This window comes from Hydra vulgaris, chromosome 06 (assembly GCF_038396675.1).
Source record: "Hydra vulgaris chromosome 06, alternate assembly HydraT2T_AEP".
NCBI lineage: Eukaryota > Metazoa > Cnidaria > Hydrozoa > Anthoathecata > Hydridae > Hydra > Hydra vulgaris.
In genome coordinates, this window is record NC_088925.1 from 7,349,068 (window position 1) to 7,373,532 (window position 24,465).

Below are 24,465 nucleotides of genomic sequence, written 5' to 3' on the forward strand. Positions count from 1 at the left end.
ATATATAACAATGGTAAAAATCATATTTGAAAAGTAGTTTTTTGACATCAGTAAAGTAAAAGTATTCAAAAACAAGCCTTTTAATAATACTGTTTTATTTTATAATAAATCATTATAATAAAAAATAACTGTGAATATTAGCAAAAGACGTCGGTACGATAAAAACTTATGAATGAGCATGCGGTGTTAATAAACTAGTGTTGAATATTTAAATACGCGTGACAATAATGTTTTATAAGTTAACATTGTTACACGCTGATTTTAAAATAAAGTATTTATAACTTGATATAAGTATTTACTAATTTATATTTCATCTTCTAATAAAGTATTAAGTTGCAATTCCTTTTTACAATAATACAAAAAAAAAAAAAGTACTGCAAATATGTTGCAAAATAATTAAAATAACGGAAAAATAACTTAAAGAGGTAAAGAGTTAAAGTAGTCAGTTGCTAATTGGAAGTGAAGAAAATTATTTTGAGCAGGTTTGTTATAATTTATATTATTTCTATTAGTTTATTTAGATTGTTTTAAATTAATTATCAGATAAAACTATTTTACATATTAAATGTTTAAATTTAAACAGAACAAACTTGAAGATACTAACTTATTAAAACATAATACTTTATAGATATAAAGTTTATTTAACAAATCAACTGTTGGTTAAAAAACCAGTTCGGTCTTGATTCATGGTTCGGTCCCGGTTTTCCAGTATTTTTTTCCTGGTCCAAGCCGAGCACTCGGCACATCTGTATATTCTGAGTACCTTGGAAAGGTACTCGGAATATACAGATTGGGTATTATCCGTGCCGGGTACCTTGCACATATATGTTTCGGGTACCTAGGGAAAACCTCCATATTAGAAAGATAAAATACTAGGTATAAAAAATAGTTTTAGAATTTTCAAATGAGCATGTCACTTAGTTATGAGGTTTTATAAAAAAATGACAATAGTTTTAAGGTACTTTTAAAAAAACTCACGTATCAAATGAATGAGAGTTCTTAAGAGATCGTTCATAAATTACACAACGCCTAATTTATTTTAAAAACAGAAGTAGAAGATTTTAAGCAAAGGGAAGCAAAGCTTTTCAGAGAAGGTAAAAGTTACGAGATAAATTGAGAAAAGAACTTAAGGTTGAGAACCGGTGTTTGCATTTTGATGGAAAAAAGAGACAAATAGAAATCAAAAAACCAGGTATAGTTTTGATGGTTTATTAGATATAACGAAAGAGGATGGGCTTTGATTGCATTCTGAAGATAAAAATCTTTATATAAAGCAATTAGAGACATCTGGTAGAATGGGATATACTACAATGAAGCCTGATGATCCTAAAAAAATACATCCTTCAAGGAAAAATAAAATTGAAAACGTTCCATCAATACCATCAACTTCAATTCTAAATGAATACAGAGAGTAAAACAAAGGTAGTATTTAGTCGGTAAGTGACAGTGGTAGTGATTTTGAATCTTCAAAAAATAATTATAAACGAAAAATTAAACACCGGACAGTCGAGCCTGTTAAATTGGTTTATAAAGCAAAGCTAAGTACACGAAAAGTTGCCACAGTGTTTCAACAACTTCAGATGGATAGTGTCGATCTTCCAGCGCCAACTCAACCAGCAATCTATATGGCAACCATCAGAGAAGGTAAAAAGTTACAAGATAAATTAAGAAAAGAACTAAAAGTTGAGAATTGGTGTTTACATTTTGATGGGAAAAAGATAGCTGGGGTGTAACATCAAGTAGTCGTGATAAAGAACAATAAAAAAGAGGTTAGGCTAAAGCCAATGGTATTGAAGAATGGAAAGTCAGATACAATTTTAGAAGGACTTCGAAAACTTTTGAATGAATATGATTTATGGAGATCTATAAAAATGATTGCGACAGACACTACAAATGTTAACGCTGGGAAAACAAGTGGCGTGATAAAAAAATTAATGACACATTTTAAAAATGTTGGCTTTCAGAAACCTCTCTATGTTGGTTGTCAACACTATATTTTAGATCGATTATAAAAGTTATGTCTGGATAAATTTTTTGGGGGTAATAACAATTCAGCTGTCATATTATTTTGTTGAAGCAATACGTTGTAAATATGACTATTTAACATTGAACTTTGACAATAATGGTATACAATTGAAGGAGAATGAACTGAAATGGAGATATAACATGTAACTTTTGAAGCATCTGATTTATGTAGTGAAATTTCCTAAGGTTAATTTTAAAAGTTTACCGAATATTAGCCAATGTTAATGAAACTCCTGGGCAGTTTATTTTACTATTTGCTTACATACTAATTCCTTCAGACAGACAACGAATTGAGACGGCAGTTAAGTTTGTTGCTGATGAACGGGCAGATATCTGGTTTTCAAACCAAATTTTTAACGCTAAAAATGGTAAAGAATTGGAAGAAGTTATTAAAGATCATCCGAAGGCTATCAATTCATTTAAGAAGTTTTGGTGTGATATTCCTTCGCCTATAAATAGGCAAAGATCCAACATTTGTGCCGATTGAAGTAAAATATCAAAAGTCTTTGCAAATCTGAAAAAAAAAACTTATTAACAGATCACGATTAAAGCGAATGCAAACTTTTATAGTTAATGTAGTTTTAAAAAACGTTTTTTAAACATTATGATGTTTTGTTAATTTTATCAATATAGCTTTATATACGTGATATATATTTATTTATTACTTACTATGAACAAAACTTTTATTTTACAATAAACAAAACTACTACATTAAATATTTATTATATAATATATATTATTTCATTACATATTTATTGTAATTTATTATCTCCTATTGAGGGTACAGCTCTAAAACTTAGTTTTATGGTTCTAAGACCAGCTGGTAGTCAGGTTCGCTGAACTCTGTGGTAGCTCTCAGAGAGGATGATTTCAATAACAGCTGTAAAGTATCAGTGTACCAACAGTGCACTGATACTTTACAGCTTAAGTTTAAAAATGACTAAAGTACCATAAACTATAAAACACAAAAAACCATCGTCATGATCAAGTTCTCTAAACCTATTATTCACTAATATTTGTGGTCTTTGAAATAATTTTTTTTCTGTTAAGTCTTATCTCTTGCAAAGTTTACCAGACCTACTTTCTCTTTGTGAGACTAATTTGAGTTTAGCTGTCTCATCTTGTGATCTTAGTATTGATGGTTAGCTTCCTTGAATTTGTAAAGACTCCAATAGTCACATGCTTGGCCTGGGCATTTATATCGGTAAAAATCCACCCATTTGTCGGGAAGCTAGGTTTGAATCCACCGAATGCTCTTTTATGTGCTTTCGTTTAACACCACTTCACTCTATCACCTTTCTCTTTGTTCTATATCGCTCTCCTTCACCCCAAAACTGCACTCTTTTCGATGTTAATTCTGATCAAATTGACCAAGCCCTCTCTCTTTTTCCATCAGCCAATATTGTTGTTGTTAATGCTAAAATGGCGCCAAAGGTCAATTTACCCCCTTTGCCCCGGTCATGTAAACAAAGTCATTTGTGTTTATGTTGGTAGTTGTTTTGGAAAGCCCTATAAAGTGTTGTCATTGGGGCGTAGTGATAAGGCAAATATTGTCTTCTTTTAGCCCCGCTCATGAAAATTTTATTTATACAAAACGGCATTTTTTAAATGGCAAAAAAAAATCTTTGATTCATCTTGAGAGTTAAATTTTTAGGAAAAATGATTGTTAAAATTCATTTTGGGTTGGTAGTTACTTCATCAATATTTGGTATATTATCTACTGCTGGAAGCAATTGGGAATCAATAAATGGCGTTCATCTTGGTTTGTGGAATGTTTGTGTGCGTTCAGAAAAACAATCGTACTGCAGTGATAGAGAAACGTGCGGTAACTTTTTATTTTTCGATTTTAGTTCATGATTTATTTCAAGTATACAATTTATTTTAAGTCTATTTAATAATTATTTAAATGTTTTAAGATTACTATTGTTTTGTTGTTTCTATTGTTTAACTAGTATTTAGTTCTCCCATTTCGAGATATGGTAGAAAGACAAGAGCAAAGTATACGTGTTTGAATTATGTCATATTTTGAGAAAGTTTTTTTTTTGTTTACAAATAAATCATTAATACAATTATTATTTTTTTTGTTTACAAATAAATCATTAATACAATTATTATTTTTTTGTTTACAAATAAATCATTAATACAATTATTATTTTTTTTGTTTACAAATAAATCATTAATACAATTATTATTTTTTTTGTTTACAAATAAATCATTAATACAATTATTATTTTTTTTGTTTACAAATAAATCATTAATACAATTATTATTTTTTTTGTTTACAAATAAATCATTAATACAATTATTATTTTTTTTGTTTACAAATAAATCATTAATACAATTATTATTTTTTTTGTTTACAAATAAATCATTAATACAATTTTTATTTTTTTTGTTTACAAATAAATCATTAATACAATTATTATTTTTTTTGTTTACAAATAAATCATTAATACAATTATTATTTTTTTTGTTTACAAATAAATCATTAATACAATTTTTATTTTTTTTGTTTACAAATAAATCATTAATGCAATTGTTATTTTTTTTGTTTACAAATAAATCATTAATACAATTATTATTTTTTTTTTTTTACAAATAAATCATTAATACAATTGTTATTTTTTTTGTTTACAAATAATTCATCAATACAATTATTATTTTTTTTGTTTACAAATAAATCATTAATACAATTGTTATTTTTTTTGTTTACAAATAAATCATTAATACAATTGTTATTTTTTTTGTTTACAAATAAATCATTAATACAATTATTATTTTTTTTGTTTACAAATAAATCATTAATACAATTGTTATTTTTTTTGTTTACAAATAAATCATTAATACAATTATTATTTTTTAAATCATTAATTATTGAAAAATAGTCAATAAAACAATAAACGAAAATAATGACTCAATAATAAAAAAATAATAAAAAATAATAAATTCTTTTAAATGTAATATATATAAATATATATAAATATATATATATATATATATATATATATATATATATATATATATATATATATATATATATAATATATATATATATATATATATATATATATATATATATATATATATATATATATATATATATATATATATATATATATATATATAGCTAATATATATCCTTACCCGGCTCTTCGCGCGGGTTTCTCGGGGTTAGGGTTAGGGTTAGGAGGGGCCGCTGGTGACCCAAATCTGGCCAAAACCACCGCTCAGGCCTACTTAGTGCCTGTGCCAAGTTTGGTATTGATTGGTCCAGAGGTGTTTACGCCTATAGCTAACATACAATTATACAAATACTGCCTTAGAGATTTTTTATCTATATAGAGTTGTATGTATGTATGTATGTATGTATGTATGTATGTATGTATGTATGTATGTTTGTATGTATGTATGTATGTATGTATGTATGTATGTATGTATGTATGTATGTATGTATGTATGTATGTATGTATGTATGTATGTATGTATGTATGTATGTATGTATGTATGTATGTATGTATGTTTGTATGTATGTATGTATGTATGTATGTATGTATGTATGTATGTATGTATGTATGTATGTATGTATGTATGTATGTATGTATGTATGTATGTATGTATGTATGTATGTATGTATGCATGTATGTATGTATGTATGTATGTAAGTATGTATGTATGTATGTACATGCTAATAGTAATAATAATAATAATAATAATAATAATAATAATAATAATAATAATAATAATAATAATAATAGTAATAATAATAATATGGAAAAACATCTTTTTTAATCGCCAGTGTCATATTGGGAAAGATGGAATCTGTTTCTATTTCTACACTTAGAAACAATCTCACTCCTTTTATTCAATAAACTAGTAGTTTTATAATATAGAATTTCATATTTTTCGGTGAGACATAATTTGCAAGATTTGGATGTTGAATTATATGCTTTACATTGTGTGAAAATTTTCCACCTAACTATAGGAACTATAGCTTCTTTTAACTTACATACATATTTTGAGAGCTCAGTATCATTTTTGTATTTAGAGATGTTAAATATTTTAACGTGATTAGCGTATCTTATTTTAAACGGAGCCTCACTTATCCCAATGTAAGATTTTTCATTAGAAAATGAATCAAGATTATCAGTTGTAACAGTTGCTTGATGTACAATGTTGCTTGTTAAACAGTTATTGAACAATGAACAGAGATTTTTATTATAGCAGTTACAGTTCTGTTGATTAGGGTTTGTACTGTTGCATAAAACGTATTTGTTGTGCGAATTTATAGTAGATCTTACACTTGGCATACAACTGTAGCTAACTTTGACTGTGTTCCTGTTAAAGATTTTATGCAGTTTGTTATTATTAGGAAAATGTTTGCCAATAAGTTTCAAAAAACATTTTCCCACGTTGGTGCTAACGTTTTTGCTAAATGGAGGGTTAAACCATATGATGTTGCGGGTTCTGTTCCGTTTTGGAGTTGATATTGTTATAGGATTATATGTTAAACTACATTTATTACCATACTTTAATAAAGCTTTATTATATAGAGGAATAGTATTTTGAAATATGTTATATATACATATATTTAGTATTATCGTTTATGAAAAAGTTTTAACGGTTTACTTAAAAAAAATGTGTTTATTTTTTATTAAATGTTTTTGTTTGTGCGTTTTAATATAATATTCAATAAAGGTTTCATTATATACAATATTTTTTTTAGATAGATATAAGGTAAGGACCAGCACTCCTTACCTTATATCTACGAAAAAAAATATATATAGGTTATTGTGCTATATCAATAATTTTTTATACCAGGAGCATGATGTAAAAATTTATTGGTATAACACAATAACAAATTAATAAACTAAAATAAAAAATGTTTAAAAAATAGATTAAACAATTAAAAACGAATTTTAAAACCCAATCCTTTTATATGTTATTAAAACACAAATTTTGCAATCAATTTTTTCTGATATTGCTGTTTTATTTTATTAAGAATCGGCGTATGCGTGTGTAAAAAAACATAAAAGATCAGGATGACACAGTTCTTGAACCAAAGACATTCAGGTTACGAAGTCAACCCCTTGTCCAAATATGCTAATCGCGCACATAAGTCAACAATTAATATACTTGTTTTAAAAATTATTATTCTTTTTTGCACTTAAAAAATAAATTTAATTAAAATTGTCAAAATTAATTGACTTATTACAAAACTAATTATATTGTTTTTTCATCAAGCAATAATATGCATGCAAAATTTGAAGAATATCTATTATCAGAAAATGACTCAAAGATTGATTGCAAGATTTGATGCTCACAGACAAACAAACAGACAAAGACAACGAGTTAATAAAAGGAATGGTAAAAACACTTTAATTATGATAATACAATAAATATTCTATAGCTATTTAATACATTATAAAGTATATAATTATTAAATTACCAAGTCAGTCCAGAATTATTTCATAAATAAAAGTATATAGGTATACTAAATGGTATACTAAAATTCAGTATAACAAATATACGGTAAAGTTTACCGTAAAGTTAGTATACCGTATACTGAAACCGGCGATCCCTACCATATACTCTTGTGCACTCAAGAGCCCTTTAAAAATGGTTTATTTATCAACAAAATAAGACAATATCTAACTCATGAAAAAGTCGCTATGGTTTTAAACATTTTTGATTCATGTTTGTGCAGAAAAGATGATTTCAAACTTTAAAAATGCGCGATAAAACAATTTAATTAAAAAAGTACTACAACAAATTGTTAACATTCTTGTAACTAATATTGTTGATCACGTGTGTAATTGTATTCCGTAAATGAAATGAAAGAAGTATAGAAAAAAAAAGTTTTTTTTGCCAATGCTAAAACAATTAATGTTTTCCATTCACATTTTGTTTTGGAATTTTCCGAATTTGGCTTGTTGACTTTTAAGAATAGGATCAGATTATTAAAAAAATTAAAGGAAAAGATATTTAGATAAAGAAGGATTGCTCATTCGATGATATGGCGACACGGAAAAGGTATTTATTCTGTAATTTTTTATGAAAAAACCACGGTAAAAAGCTTTTAAAAAAACAAACGAAGTTTAAATATTTTGATTTTTTCTTTTATCAATTAAATAACAAATAAAGTTGCTAGTGCCAAATGAGTTTAACTTGTGATTGTGAAGTTTATCTTATTGGTGATTTGCGTTCATTTTTTGGTGATTTGATTTTATGTTTTTAGGACAATTTCCAACGGCGTTTATTAACAAAAACTAAAATATTTGTTTTACAAAAATTAGTATCTTATCAGATATTTTAAATATCAACTATATTCAAGTTAAAAATTGATGTCTTCTACAATCAGAACTTTTATTATGTTTTTTTCTTTTTTTTTTTCATACAACTTTATTATGTGTAGAGTTGATTACGTAACAATTCTATGACATACTAAATAATGTAATATGTAAAACGTCCAACATAATATTTTATAATGCAATTTAACAAACTTAACATAGTATAAAGTGTTTTAAAAAAAAATAACTCTAGGTTTTATCAGGAAAATTAACAATCTTACTTAAGTATTATGCTTATTTAACAATCTTACTTAAGTATTATGCTTATTTAACAATCTTACTTAAGTATAATGCTTATTTAACAATCTTACTTAAGTATAATGCTTATTTAAGTTTCTTTAGATTTATGCTCAGTACTTAGAATACTCTTTTTCACAGTAAGTTTGTCAGCATTTTTCTAACTTTGTTACCATTTTAAATTTGTTAATACTTTTTAAGTAAAGCATTTGATTTTCCAAAACTAAGAAGCTTGAAAACTGAGTAACTTTTTTTAAAAACCTTTTTTAAAAATGATAATAATATGTTTTTAAAAATAATAAATGAAAATTGCTGTATTTAACTAAGAACACTTTTCATTTAAACTGTTCTTAGGGATCATGCATAAATTATGCAACTATAAATTTAACTAATAATCAAAAAAATCAAAAGTGTTCCCTCGCAGAGTCTTTAATTAAACCAAAACTCAAAATGGTTCTTTAAGTTCTATGAAAATTGCAGCGCAAAAGAGCAAACAATCTCCTACTTCTAATTTGTAAATAAATTTTGTGCTGCATAATTTATCAAAAAATTTTTTTTAAAAGAAAAGCTTTTTTAAATTATTTTGTTAGGTTTTTAGTTTAAAACCATCATGGTTTTTGCTGAACTGTGTCTCCGTTGATACAAAAATTTTTAAGTTATTTTAAATTTATGCAAAATATTTAGTCGGTCAAAGCTATATTTTGACCAATTTTGAGTCGGACAAAAATATTGTTTGACAAATGACTAAAGATGTTTGAGGTGTCAGAGTAATAATTTAGTTTAATTAAAGTTTTTAAATCAAGTGAATCGTTAGCCCAATAGCTAAAATGCACCGAGAAAAAAAACCCCAAACTTTTAACAAGTAATTACGAGCAAGTTTGTCTTAAAACTATTCAATTTTTTAACGTACTTAACGCGGTCTATGTTAGCTGTATTCTCCTTTTTTTTTTTATCTAAAAGCAAAACTTTTGTACTTTTTAAAAGTTCTTTAAAGAACATTCTGACTATTTTGATATATCAGGTATTGATTGAAAAGTAGATAACAAACAATGTTGGATCTGGAACACAGTGTTGTTTTTTTTTGCCTAAACCTCGTACTTATTGTTAAACTAAATTTTTAAATCTAGTTACATATCTAGTAAGTAATTTTTTTTTAAAGTATTTTTTGTTTTACTAAGATTTGTAATTTTGCAAATTACAAATCTCAGTAAAATAAAAGCAAATTTTGTTTCTTTGTTGAGTTTAAAACAATGATCAACTTTTTTATTATAATTACCTCTATATGTTATTTTTACTTTAATGTGTTATTTTTACTTCTATGTGTTATTTTTACTTCTATATGTTATTTTTAGTAAACTAACTTTTTGTTTCTCACTTTTAGTTTTCTTGATAGAGCCATTTTAAAAAATGGGGCTTACTCCTACTCGTCCTCCCCTATGTAAATTTTTGTCCAATAAAAACAAAAACAAGTTGCATAATTTAGTATTTATTTTTTAGTTGCGTTGGTAGCGACTCAGATCCTTATGATTTTGGGATGTTTAGGATATTTAACTTCATTTATTTACTTTGGATTCATTCATTTAAAAATTAAAACAGTAGGACATAAGCATATTGGTATATTAATTATACTTTCAGGTAATGATTTAGAAATTATTTATACTTATTTTTTTTTTTTATGTAAACGTTATACAACTTTTTAAAAGTTTATGTTTATTATTAATTTTTTTGTTTTTGTGCAGCTATTCTGTCAATGTCTGGGCTCGTTGTATATTCAAAGTATCTGAAAATAACAAATCTTACTTCATACAACTGGTCTTTTGCGTTTGGATGTGTATCAACTGTTATTGCTCTAATAAATGGAGTAACACTCACTGCTAATTACATTACTTAATTGCAACTGAGATAAAATAGATAGTTAACATGTAAAAATTATTTTTCTAAATTATAAACATTAAGTAAAAACTTTGAACTATTATATATTATTTGCACGATTGTTTAGATTTGCTAGGAAAGCAATCCAATAAAAGTTTTTGACTATCATCGTTCAATTTGGTATATTTCGGTAAAAACCCAAAACTGTAGTTTTTTGATTAATAATATTATACAAAATAATTTCTACTAAAGAACAAATAATAACTAACATAGTTCCGCAGAAAAATAAAAATAACCTCTCTAAAAGAGTCATCTTTCAGCGCCTAACATCTTTAAAATCTCAACATGTTAAAGATGTGCTTTAATAAAATTGGGTTAAATTATATTATAACAACACCAATATTTTAAATTTTTATGCAACAAGAGCATACTTTTAATAGTTTTACATTATGCTCACCAACCTCATTACCGGACTTATACTATTTCTTTCTGTTTAATTTGTCGGATTTTTTTTATGTTTACCACCTCTCAAAATCTCTCAAAAGTTCTGATACCAAGTTATTCCATGAAGTAAAGGAGTTAGGTAGTAAGCTGGTAAAAAAAGCTATAACTATCTATAATTATCTATAATTATCTTAGTATTATTATTATAGTTAAAATTTTTTTTTAAAAAGGTAATTATTTTTTAATGAGTCAGCGAAAATACAAAAAATCAACTAAAAAGCAAAAAGAATTACTTGAAGATCTACCACTGTTATCATTATGAAGTTTGCTACAGTAAGACAATATATACTTAACTAGTGCCTAAAGCAAAAATTTTTAAAACTGATTAAAAATGGTGGAGATTCTTTTAATTTCTATGTTTTGAAAAATAGTTTAGTGCTTAGTGATTTATATCTCATAAAATCTTTCTTTCTTTAAGAGGGGGGGGGAGAGGTAAAGAGGGCAAATTGACCCGGGCGCCAAGCTTGAAGGGACGTCGGACAACCTGCTAGTTGTTTTTGTTTTTTTCACAATTAATAGTAAACATTTTAATGGCTTTAAATTCTGTTATTATATATAATCACAAACTATTTTTTACAAAAAAAAAAAGACTTAAAAAAAAGACTAAAAAAAAAAGTTGTAGTTGAATTAGACCTTTTTAAACTTTTGAAATTCCCGACTCTTTAATGATTGGAAGTTTTTTCTCAACCTAAAATAAATATAAAATAAAAATATTAAATATGTTTATTTAATATATGACAAAGAATATTATTTTTTTGTGAACATGCATTATTATATTTAAAAGAAATATAACTACTGGAAATCACTAAATTGATTGCTAATTTCTTACTGACTTCATATAACAAGAAGTTGCCATATATATATATATATATATATATATATATATATATATATATATATATATATATATATATATATATATATATATATATAAAGGCCCTATTTTATATAGAGAGCCTTTAAGTACGCCAATGGCGCCCGATCAAAAATGATGTACGGCGCCCCAAATTCATACTAAGAAATTACAAAAGTTTTGTGAACACATCAACTACCTATTTCTGATACAACACATTGTATTTCTGCGTTACTGGATTGAGAAAAAAGAATCATATTAGTAGTTTGAAAGCCAATAAACGAAAATTAACAAAATCTTTAACAATCGTAAATAAAGCGCTTAAAATTTTTTAGCTACCCAAGTATTTATAACATGGTCGTAGTTCATCTTTTTAGCTAAACCTTTAAATAAGATAATTAAAAGATCAGTAAGTCAATCCTGGCCCTTAGTCGAACAGAGAGGGTTTTTAACAATTATCAGTTTACTAAACGATTGATTATCCTAAGCAACTGACACAGTAAGAGTGTATCAGTTGCTGAGGGTAAACGATCCGGTGCATGATCCAAATGTATGGAAAAAGGTAGAAAAATTGAGTAGCTGCAGTGGATTTCTTTGCTTAAAAATCGTTTTAATCTCTAGGATAAAACTGTGCAAGTTTTATTTTAAACGGAAAGATCATCAATATGTTATTCATCTAGTTGGATGAATTAAAGCATATAAAATTTTTTCAATCATCCAACCAGATGAATAAAAATATATTGCCAACCATCCTGCTTGCCTCAAATCTTAAATCAATCTGCTGGAATAGATCTAAGCCAACATTAAAAACTTCCACTTCAAGTTCTTTCGTTTGGGTCAGATCCAGGTTTTTCGTAACATATTTAAAAGCTGTAAAATACTTAAATGCATCAACTATGATTGTATAATTTTATAAATGTGTATGTTTTTGTAACATCGGGCAAAATGGCAACTTCTTGTTATATGAAGTCAGTAAGAAATTAGCAATCAATTTAGTGATTTCCAGTAGTTATATTTCTTTTAAATATAATAATGCATGTTCACAAAAAAATAATATTCTTTGTCATATATTAAATAAACATATTTAATATTTTTATTTTATATTTTTTTTAGGTTGAGAAAAAACTTCCAATCATAAAAGGGTCGGGAATTTCAAAAGTTTAAGAAGGTCTAATTCAACTACAACTGAGTCTTTTTTTTTTTGTAAAAAATAGTTTATGATTAATTATAATAATAGAATTTAAAGCCATTAAAATGTTTACTATTAATTGTGAAAAAAAAACAAAAAACTAGCAGGTTGTCCGACGTCCTTTCAAGCTTGGCGCCCGGGTCAATTTGTCAGGGTCAATTTTGGGTCAATTCTTCAAAATATATATATATATATATTATTTCTAATCAATGTTTACTCACGTGATGACGCAATTTTGTTTTATTTGTCTTTAATTTGTCTCTCTAACCTTATAGTTTTTGTTTTCGAAATTCTTTTGATCGCGTTGTTTTTTTGTCAATTAATTTATAAAATTTCCGAAATTTTATTATCTTATCCTAACGAAATTTATTAATTAATTATAGGTTCAAACGGCAATCAATCTATATTCAACAGAGCCTTTATCTTTAAAGACGAGTTAAAAAAATTGGTTATCTGTAAATATTGTTCCAAGGAATTTGTATATCACCGAAGTCTAACAACGCTTCAGTATCATTTGAACAGTAAACACGTGTTCTTCGAAACTTTTAGTAAAAATCAAAGCAAGATCGCAAGTTCGTTAAAACAACTTACAATTGGCGACAGTATTAAATCACAAAATGGCGTAAATAAACAAATTTCTGCAGATAAATCAAAGGAAATTACGGAAGTTATTGTTTGTTGGGTTGCCAGTAGCAGTCGACCACTCAACATTGTTACAGATCCAGGTTTGACCCCATGAGATGCATAGTGGTATAAGTCACTTTTTTCAATATTTTGAGTTATTGTAACCAATGGTTAGCATTTTGTTTATTCTATTACATAGCAGAGTGGTATAAGTCTAATGATATCGATTTTTTTTTTTTTTTTGTTTTTGTAATTATTTATTTTGCCGTTTAAAAATGTTTACATTGCTAATACATTTATATAAACTATTGGCTGGAGCAGGAAATAGGCGTATTCAGCCTTATCGCCGAGCCCCATTTAAAAAAAATAATAGTAATAAATTCTACTTTACCGTAACGTAAAAAAATATATAAAATAACAAATAGAAATAAAAACCGAAAATAACTAATATAATTAGAAATAAAAAATAGTTTATTTTTTTTTTTTTAAGAAGTGTTGAAAACAATTGCTAAAATGTTTAACAAAATATTAATAAAAAATAAAAAAGTCAAAAAAATAAAATTTCTTGAGGATAAAAGACAACAAGAAATGAAATTTCATAATTAATATAATCACTAGATAAATTATTAACATCATCAGCGATATTTTATATATATATTTTTTTATTTTAAATATTTTGTATTAATTTATATTAATCACTGGTACAATTAAATCTAGTTTTTATATGATTGTTTTTAGTTTAAAATAAACATTTAAAGTTCGATATATCCATAAATAATAATAATCATTTTGATTCGTCCTTAATTTTCTCTAATGTAGTCTGTTTATTGTTATAAATATCTGGAAACTTTTTCCACAGTTTAGGTCCACTGTATTTAACTGAATTAATTTTAATTTATATTTTGGAACAATAAAATTGTTATCTGAAAACTTTGTTGAGTATTTATGGTTAATTTTATTAAAATAAGATTGAAATATTTTTGAAGATAATCCATTTTTTGTTTTAAACATAAAAAATAAAAATTGGTGTAAATTAAGTTTATACACATTTAAAACACCGAGCACACGTAGAAGTGGTTCGCAAGAAACACTTATGTCGGCTCCAAATACTATTCTGCACGCATGTTTTTGTTTGTTGTAGAGTTTCTTTAGCTTTGTATGGTTAGTACTACCCCACACAATATTACAATAAGACAAATAACTATGGATAAAGGCAAAATACAATTTTTTCAGGGATGATATATTTAGAAAAGGTTTAGCCCTAAACATCATTGCAATATTTTTTGAGATTTTTTTTTCAATACTATTGTGAATACCACTGTAAATCTTCATCTAATTTTACTCCTAAAAATTTATGAATGATTCTCTTTTAATAAAAGTGTTATTAATTTTAAGATCTGGTAATTTGAGAGGAATATTTTCAGATTTTCTTACTTTATGAAAAAGAATATATTTTGTTTTATCCGCATTTAGTGAAAGTTTATTACTTTCAAACCACTCACTAACTTTACATAGCTGTTTGTTAACTATTTTAAAAAGTGATTTAACATCTCTGTGAGAAAGAAAAAGATTAGAATCATCAGCAAACAAAATTAGGTCAAAAAGATTTGTTGATAAGTATAAGTCGTTTACGTCCAACAGGAATAAAAGGGGTCCTAAGATAGATCCCTGAAGAACCCCGCAAGTTATAGAGTATGGAATTGTATTTGTTTGATCATAGTATAAAAATTGCTTTCTGTTTGTCAGATAATCTTTGAACCAAAGTAAGTTATTATTTTTCACTCCGTAGTTTTCGAGTTTTGTTATTAGAATATAGTGATTTATGGTATCAAAAGCTTTGGACAGATCAATGAAAACTCCTAATGTAAAATAGTCATTATTTAAGGCGTTAGATATTTGATTGGAAATTTCAACTACTGCGTGTTCAGTAGAATGTTTATTTTTAAAGCCAAATTGTTTGCAATACAACATATCATTCTCGGTTAGATGATTATAAAGTCTGTGATACATTATTATCTCTAGCAATTTTGAGAAACATGGTAATATTGATATAGGCCTGTAATTTAAAATATTTGACTCATCTCCAGATCTAAAAATTGGTGTAATACGGATAGTTTTTAACTTATCAGGAACTATACCTGACTTTAATGAGAGATTGAAAATGTGAAATAAAGAAGGTTCAATGACGTCAAATACTGATTTTACAATATCGACACTAATTTTATCAAAACGTTCCCTTTTTTTACTTTTGAGACTGCTAAAAGCAGTCTCAAACTCATTCAGTTTTAAATCAGTTTCATCCATAAATTTATCATAAGTTTTTAAGTATGAATCGAATGGAATGGAATTATTAGGAATTTTAGAGGCCAAATTTGGGCGAATATTAACAAAGTAGTTGTTAAGTTCTTCAGCTATAATTGATTTCATAAACTAACTTTCCATTAATTAAAAGATTTTTTGGCAGCGTTCTTTTGTTGTAATTTTTTTTTTCCAACTAAATCCTTAATTACATTCCATTTTTTTTTAGTGTTTCCTTTGGTTTTTTCTTATAACTGAGAATAATAAAGTTTTTTTGAGTATTTTTTGGTTTTTTCAAATATATTTTTATAATTTTTTTAAATTATTTCATTTTTATAAGATTTTTTTTAAGATATTTTATATATAATTTTTCTTTCTTTTTTGAAGATTTTAGTAAACCTTTAGACATCCAGGGAGTTTGGAGCGACTTATTGTTTTTAATTTTTTTTATTTCTTGAAACGCTATTTCATATTGTTTGCAAAATTGATTAAGAAACAAATTATATGCATTATTAGCATCATTTGATTGCAGTACAAGATCCCAATCAACGCAATTTTGTAAACAGTTTTTAAATTTTTTAAGAAGTTTTCATTGATCTGTCGCCGAATTAAGGTAGATTTTGTAGAAATATTGTTTATTCAAAGGTTATTTGTAGCTAAGAATATAGGAAAATGATCCAAAATATCGGTCTGTATTATACCTGTGTAAAGAGGGTTATTTTGAAAGTTGTTAGTTATGATGTTATCAAGAAGAGTAGAAAACCTATTTGTTATTCTTGTAGATTTGTTTATTGTTGGGTTAAGGTTATTTTGTAGAAGAGTGTTTATAAAATTCTTAGCATTAATATTTGAGGCATAGTTAATCAGGTTGCTGTTAAAATCTCCGACCATATAAACATGCTTTTTTTTATTTAAAATTTTGTTTAGAAATGTTTTAAGATGAGTTTTAAATTTTTTTAAGTTTCCAGATGGCGGTCTATAAGTAGTATTTATAATTGTGTTTCTCTCTGCATAATTTTCTAATTCAATGCGCAAAGACTCGTAATCTGTTTCATTGACGCAGAGATCGTTACGTAAGACAAAATATATTGAATTGTGGATATAAATACAAACGCCCCCACCTGCATTTACTTTACGTGCTTGATGAATTGATGTGTAATTGATTAGTTCTAATTCATAATTTGTTTCACCGCATTTACACCAAGTTTCTGTCAGACAAACAATTTTAAAATCGTGTTTAATTGTATCCAATAATATTTTTAAATTTTCAAAGTTTTTATTTATTAAAAGTGTTTTTAGTTTTTCTTAGATATTGTGATGATTCAGAAACTGAATAGTATTATCTTTCTAGCATTTTGTGACTAAAATAATTTGAATCAGTGCCGTTTTCATCGATGATGTCATTTTCATTTGAAGACTTAAATATGAAATTTTCCTCCATTTTTAAAAACAGTTTAAATTAAATATGCATAGTAATAATGAAAATAAAATAGCGTTAATTAATGACAAATATTATAAAAATTATTGCTTTTTTTTACATCCCAATCGCGAATTATCAATTTATCGTAAGATATGACGGCAAACTTACCAGCCGCTCTTTCGATTTTCATTTTTTCCCTTAAATCTTTCCGGATTTGTGTCGTTTCGAAACAGAAGTCTTCGTTTATATAAACGATAATGTATATATAATATAATATGTATTTGTAATATCGTTTATATAAACGATATTAATAATAATTAAATACAATCGATAATGATGCTGGAACTGTTTTTTGTTATGCTCCTCACTAAACAGCTGTTTTTGTTCACAGCCATACTGATTTTAGTCAGACTGATACCAAACTAGATATGAGTGACTTATACCACTATGCATCTCAGGGGCTCTAGGGTTTTTTGGGACACCCTAATATATATATATATATATATATATATATATATATATATATATATATATATATATATATATATATATATATATATATATATATATATATATATATATATATATATATATATATTAGGGTGTCCCAAAAAACAATATTTTTGAAAAATATATGCAGCCACCCCGTAATTGTGTTCTATATGATGAAAAACACTATATATTGTTATGAATATATTTCAGACAACAGACATATACAATTTAAGTGTCAGGTCCATAGTTTTTAAAAAAAAATGTTATTTTAAAGTTTGATTAAGCGAATGTATGGAATTTTTCACCAAGGTACAAGCCATTGGCTGATTACGAAAAGCATGTCTATAGTTTAAGATAATTGTATAAAAAGATGGTAATCTGTGCTCAAAAAGCATGAGAGATATACTATCATACTTGTGTACTAAAAAACATTTTGGTACATTTGTTGTAGCAATACTGAAGGCATGCCATTGTTTTATCATTATTATTTTGCCAGCGGGTTTCTAATATTTTGAAAAAAAAATCTTTCTAATGTAGGTCAACCTGGTACTTAAAATAAGCGAAATTATACAAAAAGTTCAAAAATAATAATCGTTTTTAATTTATAAACAATTGCTAAAAAACTTATAAAAATATACTTTTTAAATTTTTAGATCAAAAATCAAAGCTTTTAAGCACTCAATTTTAAAATAAAAATTTATATATAAAATGATTATTATTTTTGTATTTTTGTTTAGTTTCACTTCTTTTAAGTATTAGGTTGACCTACTTTTAAAAGACTTCTGTTTTTAAAATATTATGGAACTTTTTAAATAATAAAGGGTCTAGCGGCACTTCTAAAATAAACTTTATTAAAATTTTTTTAAATTTATGTCATTACATAGAACACATTTAAGGGTTACACAATTTTTAAATATGTTGATTTTTAATATATATATATATATATATATATATATATATATATATATATATATATATATATATATATATATATATATATATATATATATATATATATATATATATATATACATACATATATATACTTATACAGACTTTAATAGTGAAAAAGTCGGCAACGGTTCTATTATTATTACAGGTGGTTAATAAATTAATAATATAGTAATGATACACAAAATGTGTGTTGTATAGAAATTATTGTTAATAAAAAACAAATAATATAGTCATAAGTAACAGTATAGAAGATCAAATACATAGAATGTTATCTTTTCAGTATTCAGATATGCGCCTACCGTTAGTACTGATAGTTACATACCTGAAAAAATATTTCATAAAATATTTGTTTATAATTATGTCTTTTAGGTTTGTAATGAACATAAAACAAAATTATTATTATTAAAAATGATTAGGGAAAAACCCAAACTATGCAGATTTGTTGTTCCAATATATCTTTTGATTGCAAAAAGATATTTACATCAATCTTTGCAGATTGAAAAATAATGGCGAAATGTTCTGAACTGAAAAAAAGTTAATAAATCAAAAGTATAACTTTAAGTTGATCTAAATTACAATTAATTTTCTTCAAATTATTTTTAAAGTACAATTATTAGGTTAATTTTCACTAAAAAGAAGTATAAAAATGCATATAAAAATAAGTAAAAAAAAAAAAAAAACTCAACATTTTTTAGTTCAGAACATAGACTGTTATATAAAGAACAAATCCTGAAAATTTCAATAAACTTGACAAAACAGATTTTAAGTGATTTTAGATCAAAGTTAAAAAATGTAAAACATAAAAAAACAAATAAAAAAAAAAAAAAATTTAAACTATTTCTATAAAATCTAAAAAGTTCCAGAAGTTAAAATAAGAAGCTCTATAAACCTCTTAAGTTAATTTTTAATACTGAATGAACATACTCAAGATAGGAAATAAAATAAATTTAGGCATCACTCTGGTTGCTAGAAACTAGAAAATTATAAGCATTTTCAAATGCTAAATTAGTGTAATTTAGATGCTATTGTGTCTAAAGTTTATCTTATTTACAAAATCAGCAATGTCAAATTGACTGAAAAGTTGGTAATCTAAATTTTGAAAATTTTTGAGTATTTACTACTATAAGATATGGCAGATTTTTACTAAAAGACACTAGCATTTGCACTCGCTATGCAATCAAATGGGCTCTTTTCCAGTTGCAGATGAGCCCCATAGTACCAAATAATCGCTCCAAAGGCACTAAAGATAGAGATGTCCCTAAATATTTCTGTACTAGTTTTTTGATATAAACTTAGATTTCCTCCAGTATTCAAACATGTCTTCGTGGCTTACAAATAAAGGTTCTTTCACATACTCTGCTACTTTGTCTCCCGTTGTGCAATGCGGAGTGTAAATCTAAAACAATAAAAGTTGTTATTAAAAGTTGCTCACAGGCTTACAGAATTTAAAGAACAATAAAAATAGATGAGCCTTTACATTACTTACAACAGAATTTGCATTGATCAGTTGGTTATATTATGACCATATAGCATCTAGAGCAAGTGTGCTGCATTTTTGACTTTCAGCAGGGTGATCATGATGAACATACATCTGACCTGACAAGAGTATCTTGTCAGTAGTATATGACTAAAGAAGTATCTTGCTCACAATTTTGTTAGCCCAATCTGTCACATTACAATAAAATTTAAATCCTCTAAACAGTGAATAAATCACAAGCAAAAAACTGCCATAAAATGACTTTCATACTAACACAAATACAACTAATGTTCTTTAATAAGCATTTTTAATGTGTGACATTTAATCATTTATATTGTACCTATTCCTTAATAAAATAGGCCAATACATGTAAATTTTTAATAAAACAAAAACTACATGATAAATCACAAACACATGACAAGTCAAACATACACACACTCACAAACACAAATAAAAATATTTGCCATTGAGTCTTACATGAAATGTCATACCACATTAGCCATCTGAAACGCTATCTGGTTTAAAGTTAGCATTTTAAAACTTTTAAAAAGGGTGCAATATATGTATTAGGACTTGTAATGATAACTAATAACTGGAAAATTACAACATCTTGCTCACAAATGTTGAAGTTTGCTAATCTTCAAAAAAATTAAGATTAATATTATTACAAAATATAAAATGTAGACTTGCATAACTGAATCTTTTAATGCATGGTTTGTTTACTTTATTCATACATTTTTTAATCAAAAACAAGTGCATTAGTTAATGGTGCATTAGTACAATGAAATTAGTGTTTCAACATTTTATTAAGGTTCTTGTAATTCAATTTTATCAACAACAAATGTAGTCTCTGATTATGAGAAATTTTCTTATCTCAGTGTTTTTAATTTTACATTGAAACTGAACTCTTTTTTTTGAATTAAATTGTTGCTGGTTGCTGCTGTGTTATGCAATGAATCATTCCCCCATTTTTATACAGATTTCTGGAGTCTATGCCAATGACATTCCTTTCTGGATATAGGCATTGAATAATATCATTGGCAATGATATCATGAGGATCATTATAGTTTGGAACCAAAACAAAACCATTCCCAACATAGTAGTTTACATAACACCCTTTAATTCCAATACTTTTTCCTGAAGTTGTAACTACATTTTTTTGTGTAAGTGGTAAATAAATTTTTGTATACACTGCATTAAAAATATTTGAACTTTCATAAAGAATATGTATATCCTCATTGCAAAGTCCTAAATACAACAAATCTGTTTTGTTCATAGTAACTAATTTATTCCCATCAACAAATTTTGCAATTCCATCGATATGCATATCAGTTACATCTTCTTTGATAAAACTGCCATTAAGCCAAATTATTTTTGTAACACCATAGTATTTTGATAAAATTAATTCAGCTTCGCTTTGATTCATACCAGGATTTCGAGTAGAGCGTGGCTTTTGACTTAGTACTGAACTTTTTGTAGTTAACAATACACCTTGTCCATCTAATTCTACAGCTCCTCCTTCTAGAACCATATTAACTTTTAACACATCCATTTTGAGGTCTATTGCAATCAATGATGGTATTTTATTACACTTTGCATAAGCAAATTTTTTGCCCCATCCATTAAACCCCCAATCCTCAATTAGTAAGTTACCATTAGAATCTTTCACAAAAATTGGACCATTATCTCTTATCCACACATCATTTGTTTTATGGATTTTGAAATCAATATTTTTCGAAGAAACTCCAACTGACTGTAATAAATTTAAAATCCTATTTTGCTCTGTAATATTGTATGCAATTATATGCACTTTTTCATTTAAATAAATTGCTTTCGTTATTGCCACCCAAGTTTCATCAAGAGATTCTCGGTAAGTAACACCATACTCAAATTCATGTGGCCATTGCAACCAGGTTCCTTCGTGCTCACAGGATTCGCTTGGAAACAAAAAGGTTGATTTTGGAGCTGAAACGGCCATCACCAAAAATTGTTGTTTGCTAAATTTATTAGTAAAAAAAAATAGTTAAAACTTCGATGCCAACATGAAAATTGCAGAAAGTAATTTCGAAATCGATAGAGGTAACTCATATAAAGTTTTGATATATAGTTCCTTTTATCATAGATTAAATTTAATCTCAAAAAATGTTTAAAAAAATCAAAACAACTTGTTTGGTCACACTTTAAAAGTTATAAAAATATCAGAACTCAACATTTTCTTCAGGAAAGTGCAATAAAGGAACACAGTTATTATTCTAATTATTAATTATTTATTCTAATTAAACGGAAGTAATCCACAGTTAAAGAGGGACGTCTGAAAGCCGCGAATTTCATAAGTGCTGGTATAAGAGCGAATGGGGTAAGTGCAAAATGCTTGAGTGCGAATTGGCATATGTGCAAACTGGATGCAATTGCAAAAACCGGCCCAAGTGCGAATTGGCAAAAGTGCGCCGAATAAATTTGCAAACATTGGCATAAGTGCGAAATGCCAATTTGCACTTATTTTAATATTTTCAATTTTATTCGGATCACTTACGCCAATTCGCACTTATGCCAGTTTTTGTAAATGCTTCCAGTTCGCACATATGCCAATTCACACTTATGCACAGTGGGCCAGAATGCACTTTTACTGGACAAAATTCATAACTAATTTAATATTGGAGCTATATTCACTATAATTAGTATGAGTACTAATATGATGTCTGCGCTTTTTATGAAGGTAATATTTTTTTATTTCGTTGCTATGGATACCTTTATTTTGCTTAGCAACAACCTACTTTTGTTATCTGCAGATATTTTATAAGTGCTATATTCACTAAATTTGGCATGAGTACCAATATGAGATCACACTTCTTACAAAAGTGATAATTTTTTAAATTTAGTTGTTATGGATACTTATATTGCTTAGTTACCGGATACTTTCCTTAGTTACAAAGTGGTAAATTGATATTTGAATATCTTATCGGATTTTTGACCCACTTATATTGAATAAAAATTGAGTATTTAGGTAAATAATGTTTTAGGAATAATAAAAGCAAAAAATAGTGCAAGAAAACGTTATCAATTTTAAATTACATCAAAAAATTATAAAACAATAATATCGTTTGAAGATTGTTTAAGTAATTGTAAAACATCTGAAGGAAATGCTTTATCATTTGTTTGGTGTGATGTTGATTTACGCAATGATGAAATAACAGGATCACTGGAAACTAGGAGTCTATTGATCAGTATTTGTTGCTTTTCTGGATGTTTTTCGGCTGAAATTTTCGCGATAAGATTTAAAGTCTTTATTTCTAGCCTCTTGAGCTTCCTCTGACATAAGTCCGATGGGTAATGTAAGGCTTTTAATTATGTCATGTCCATGTATCAATACTTTGTGAACTGATTGAGCCATGTAATACCATGGATAAAGGGACACATATAGTCTAAAAGTGTCAAAACAATAATCCTTGAACTTTAAGCAGTCTATTTCATATCCTGAAGAGAGCGTTACCAAGATAATGTAAAATCTGAATATAAGGTTTTGGTCAATACCCAGATTTTCAGCTGTTTGTTCATATGCTGCAAAAGCACGCCTTGAGGTATTGCCATCATTACTTGTTCCAGAACCACCACTTTTAGGGAAATCAACAACAAGTCCCATTTTGTTCATAAAATCAGTCTGAATCTTTTGTTTAGCTACAGATGACTTTTCTTTGTGTTCTTTAGATCTTGCTTGCCACTTTCTTGTTTCTTTTTTATATGCAATGTGCAATAACATCTCAAAAAATCGAATCGATGCATGAAGACTGGAAAGACCATATTTGAACTCTCTGTTGGTATAATCTATATTAAGGATATCAAGACTATTCATATTTTTTGGAGAGACACCACACACTGAACAGCATTGGTATGAGTTATTTTTTTTCAGATGATATTGTTTGAACCTTCCCATCAATCATTGTAAGTTCAATAATACAATTCACTTCAATAGAAGATCCGCAAACCTCTAATTAAATCATACCCAAGTTTTCTATCTCACTTTTAATGTACTGATCTTCTTCAATCACAGATTCCTTGGATTCCATTTTGTCTGCAAATCTTATGGGTCTACAATAGGCTGTGGAGGACGACTTTTGATTTCTCCAAATAGGCACCTTTTCGTTGCTGTTGTTAAATCCAGTCAAATCCAATGGG

General features: G+C 26.7%; 2 protein-coding genes across 4 annotated transcripts; one reads left to right on the top strand and one right to left on the bottom strand.

Moving 5' to 3' along the window:
* Nucleotides 1-304: 304 nt before the first annotated feature.
* Nucleotides 305-10,571, top strand: LOC105849682 (uncharacterized). 2 transcript variants are annotated; one of them, XM_065799102.1, is made up of 5 exons: nucleotides 305-482; nucleotides 3,680-3,850; nucleotides 7,267-7,389; nucleotides 10,107-10,244; nucleotides 10,349-10,571. In XM_065799102.1, exons 2-5 carry the CDS (start codon nucleotides 3,685-3,687, stop codon nucleotides 10,498-10,500), a joined length of 579 nt encoding a protein of 192 aa, XP_065655174.1. In that variant the 5' UTR covers nucleotides 305-482; nucleotides 3,680-3,684; the 3' UTR covers nucleotides 10,501-10,571. The 2 variants fall into 2 exon arrangements, with proteins under 2 accessions (XP_065655174.1, XP_065655175.1); XM_065799103.1 differs by lacking the exon at nucleotides 7,267-7,389 and having other exon boundaries at nucleotides 307-482.
* Nucleotides 10,572-19,354: 8,783 nt separating this feature from the next.
* On the bottom strand, nucleotides 19,355-22,612 carry LOC101236404 (agmatine deiminase). 2 transcript variants are annotated; one of them, XM_065799105.1, is made up of 3 exons: nucleotides 20,770-22,612; nucleotides 20,302-20,480; nucleotides 19,355-20,211 (listed from the first exon to the last, which is right to left on the bottom strand). In XM_065799105.1, exon 1 carries the CDS (start codon nucleotides 22,268-22,270, stop codon nucleotides 21,212-21,214), a length of 1,059 nt encoding a protein of 352 aa, XP_065655177.1. In that variant the 5' UTR covers nucleotides 22,271-22,612; the 3' UTR covers nucleotides 19,355-20,211; nucleotides 20,302-20,480; nucleotides 20,770-21,211. The 2 variants fall into 2 exon arrangements, with proteins under 2 accessions (XP_065655177.1, XP_065655176.1); XM_065799104.1 differs by having other exon boundaries at nucleotides 20,302-22,599.
* Between the last annotated feature and the right edge of the window lie 1,853 nt (nucleotides 22,613-24,465).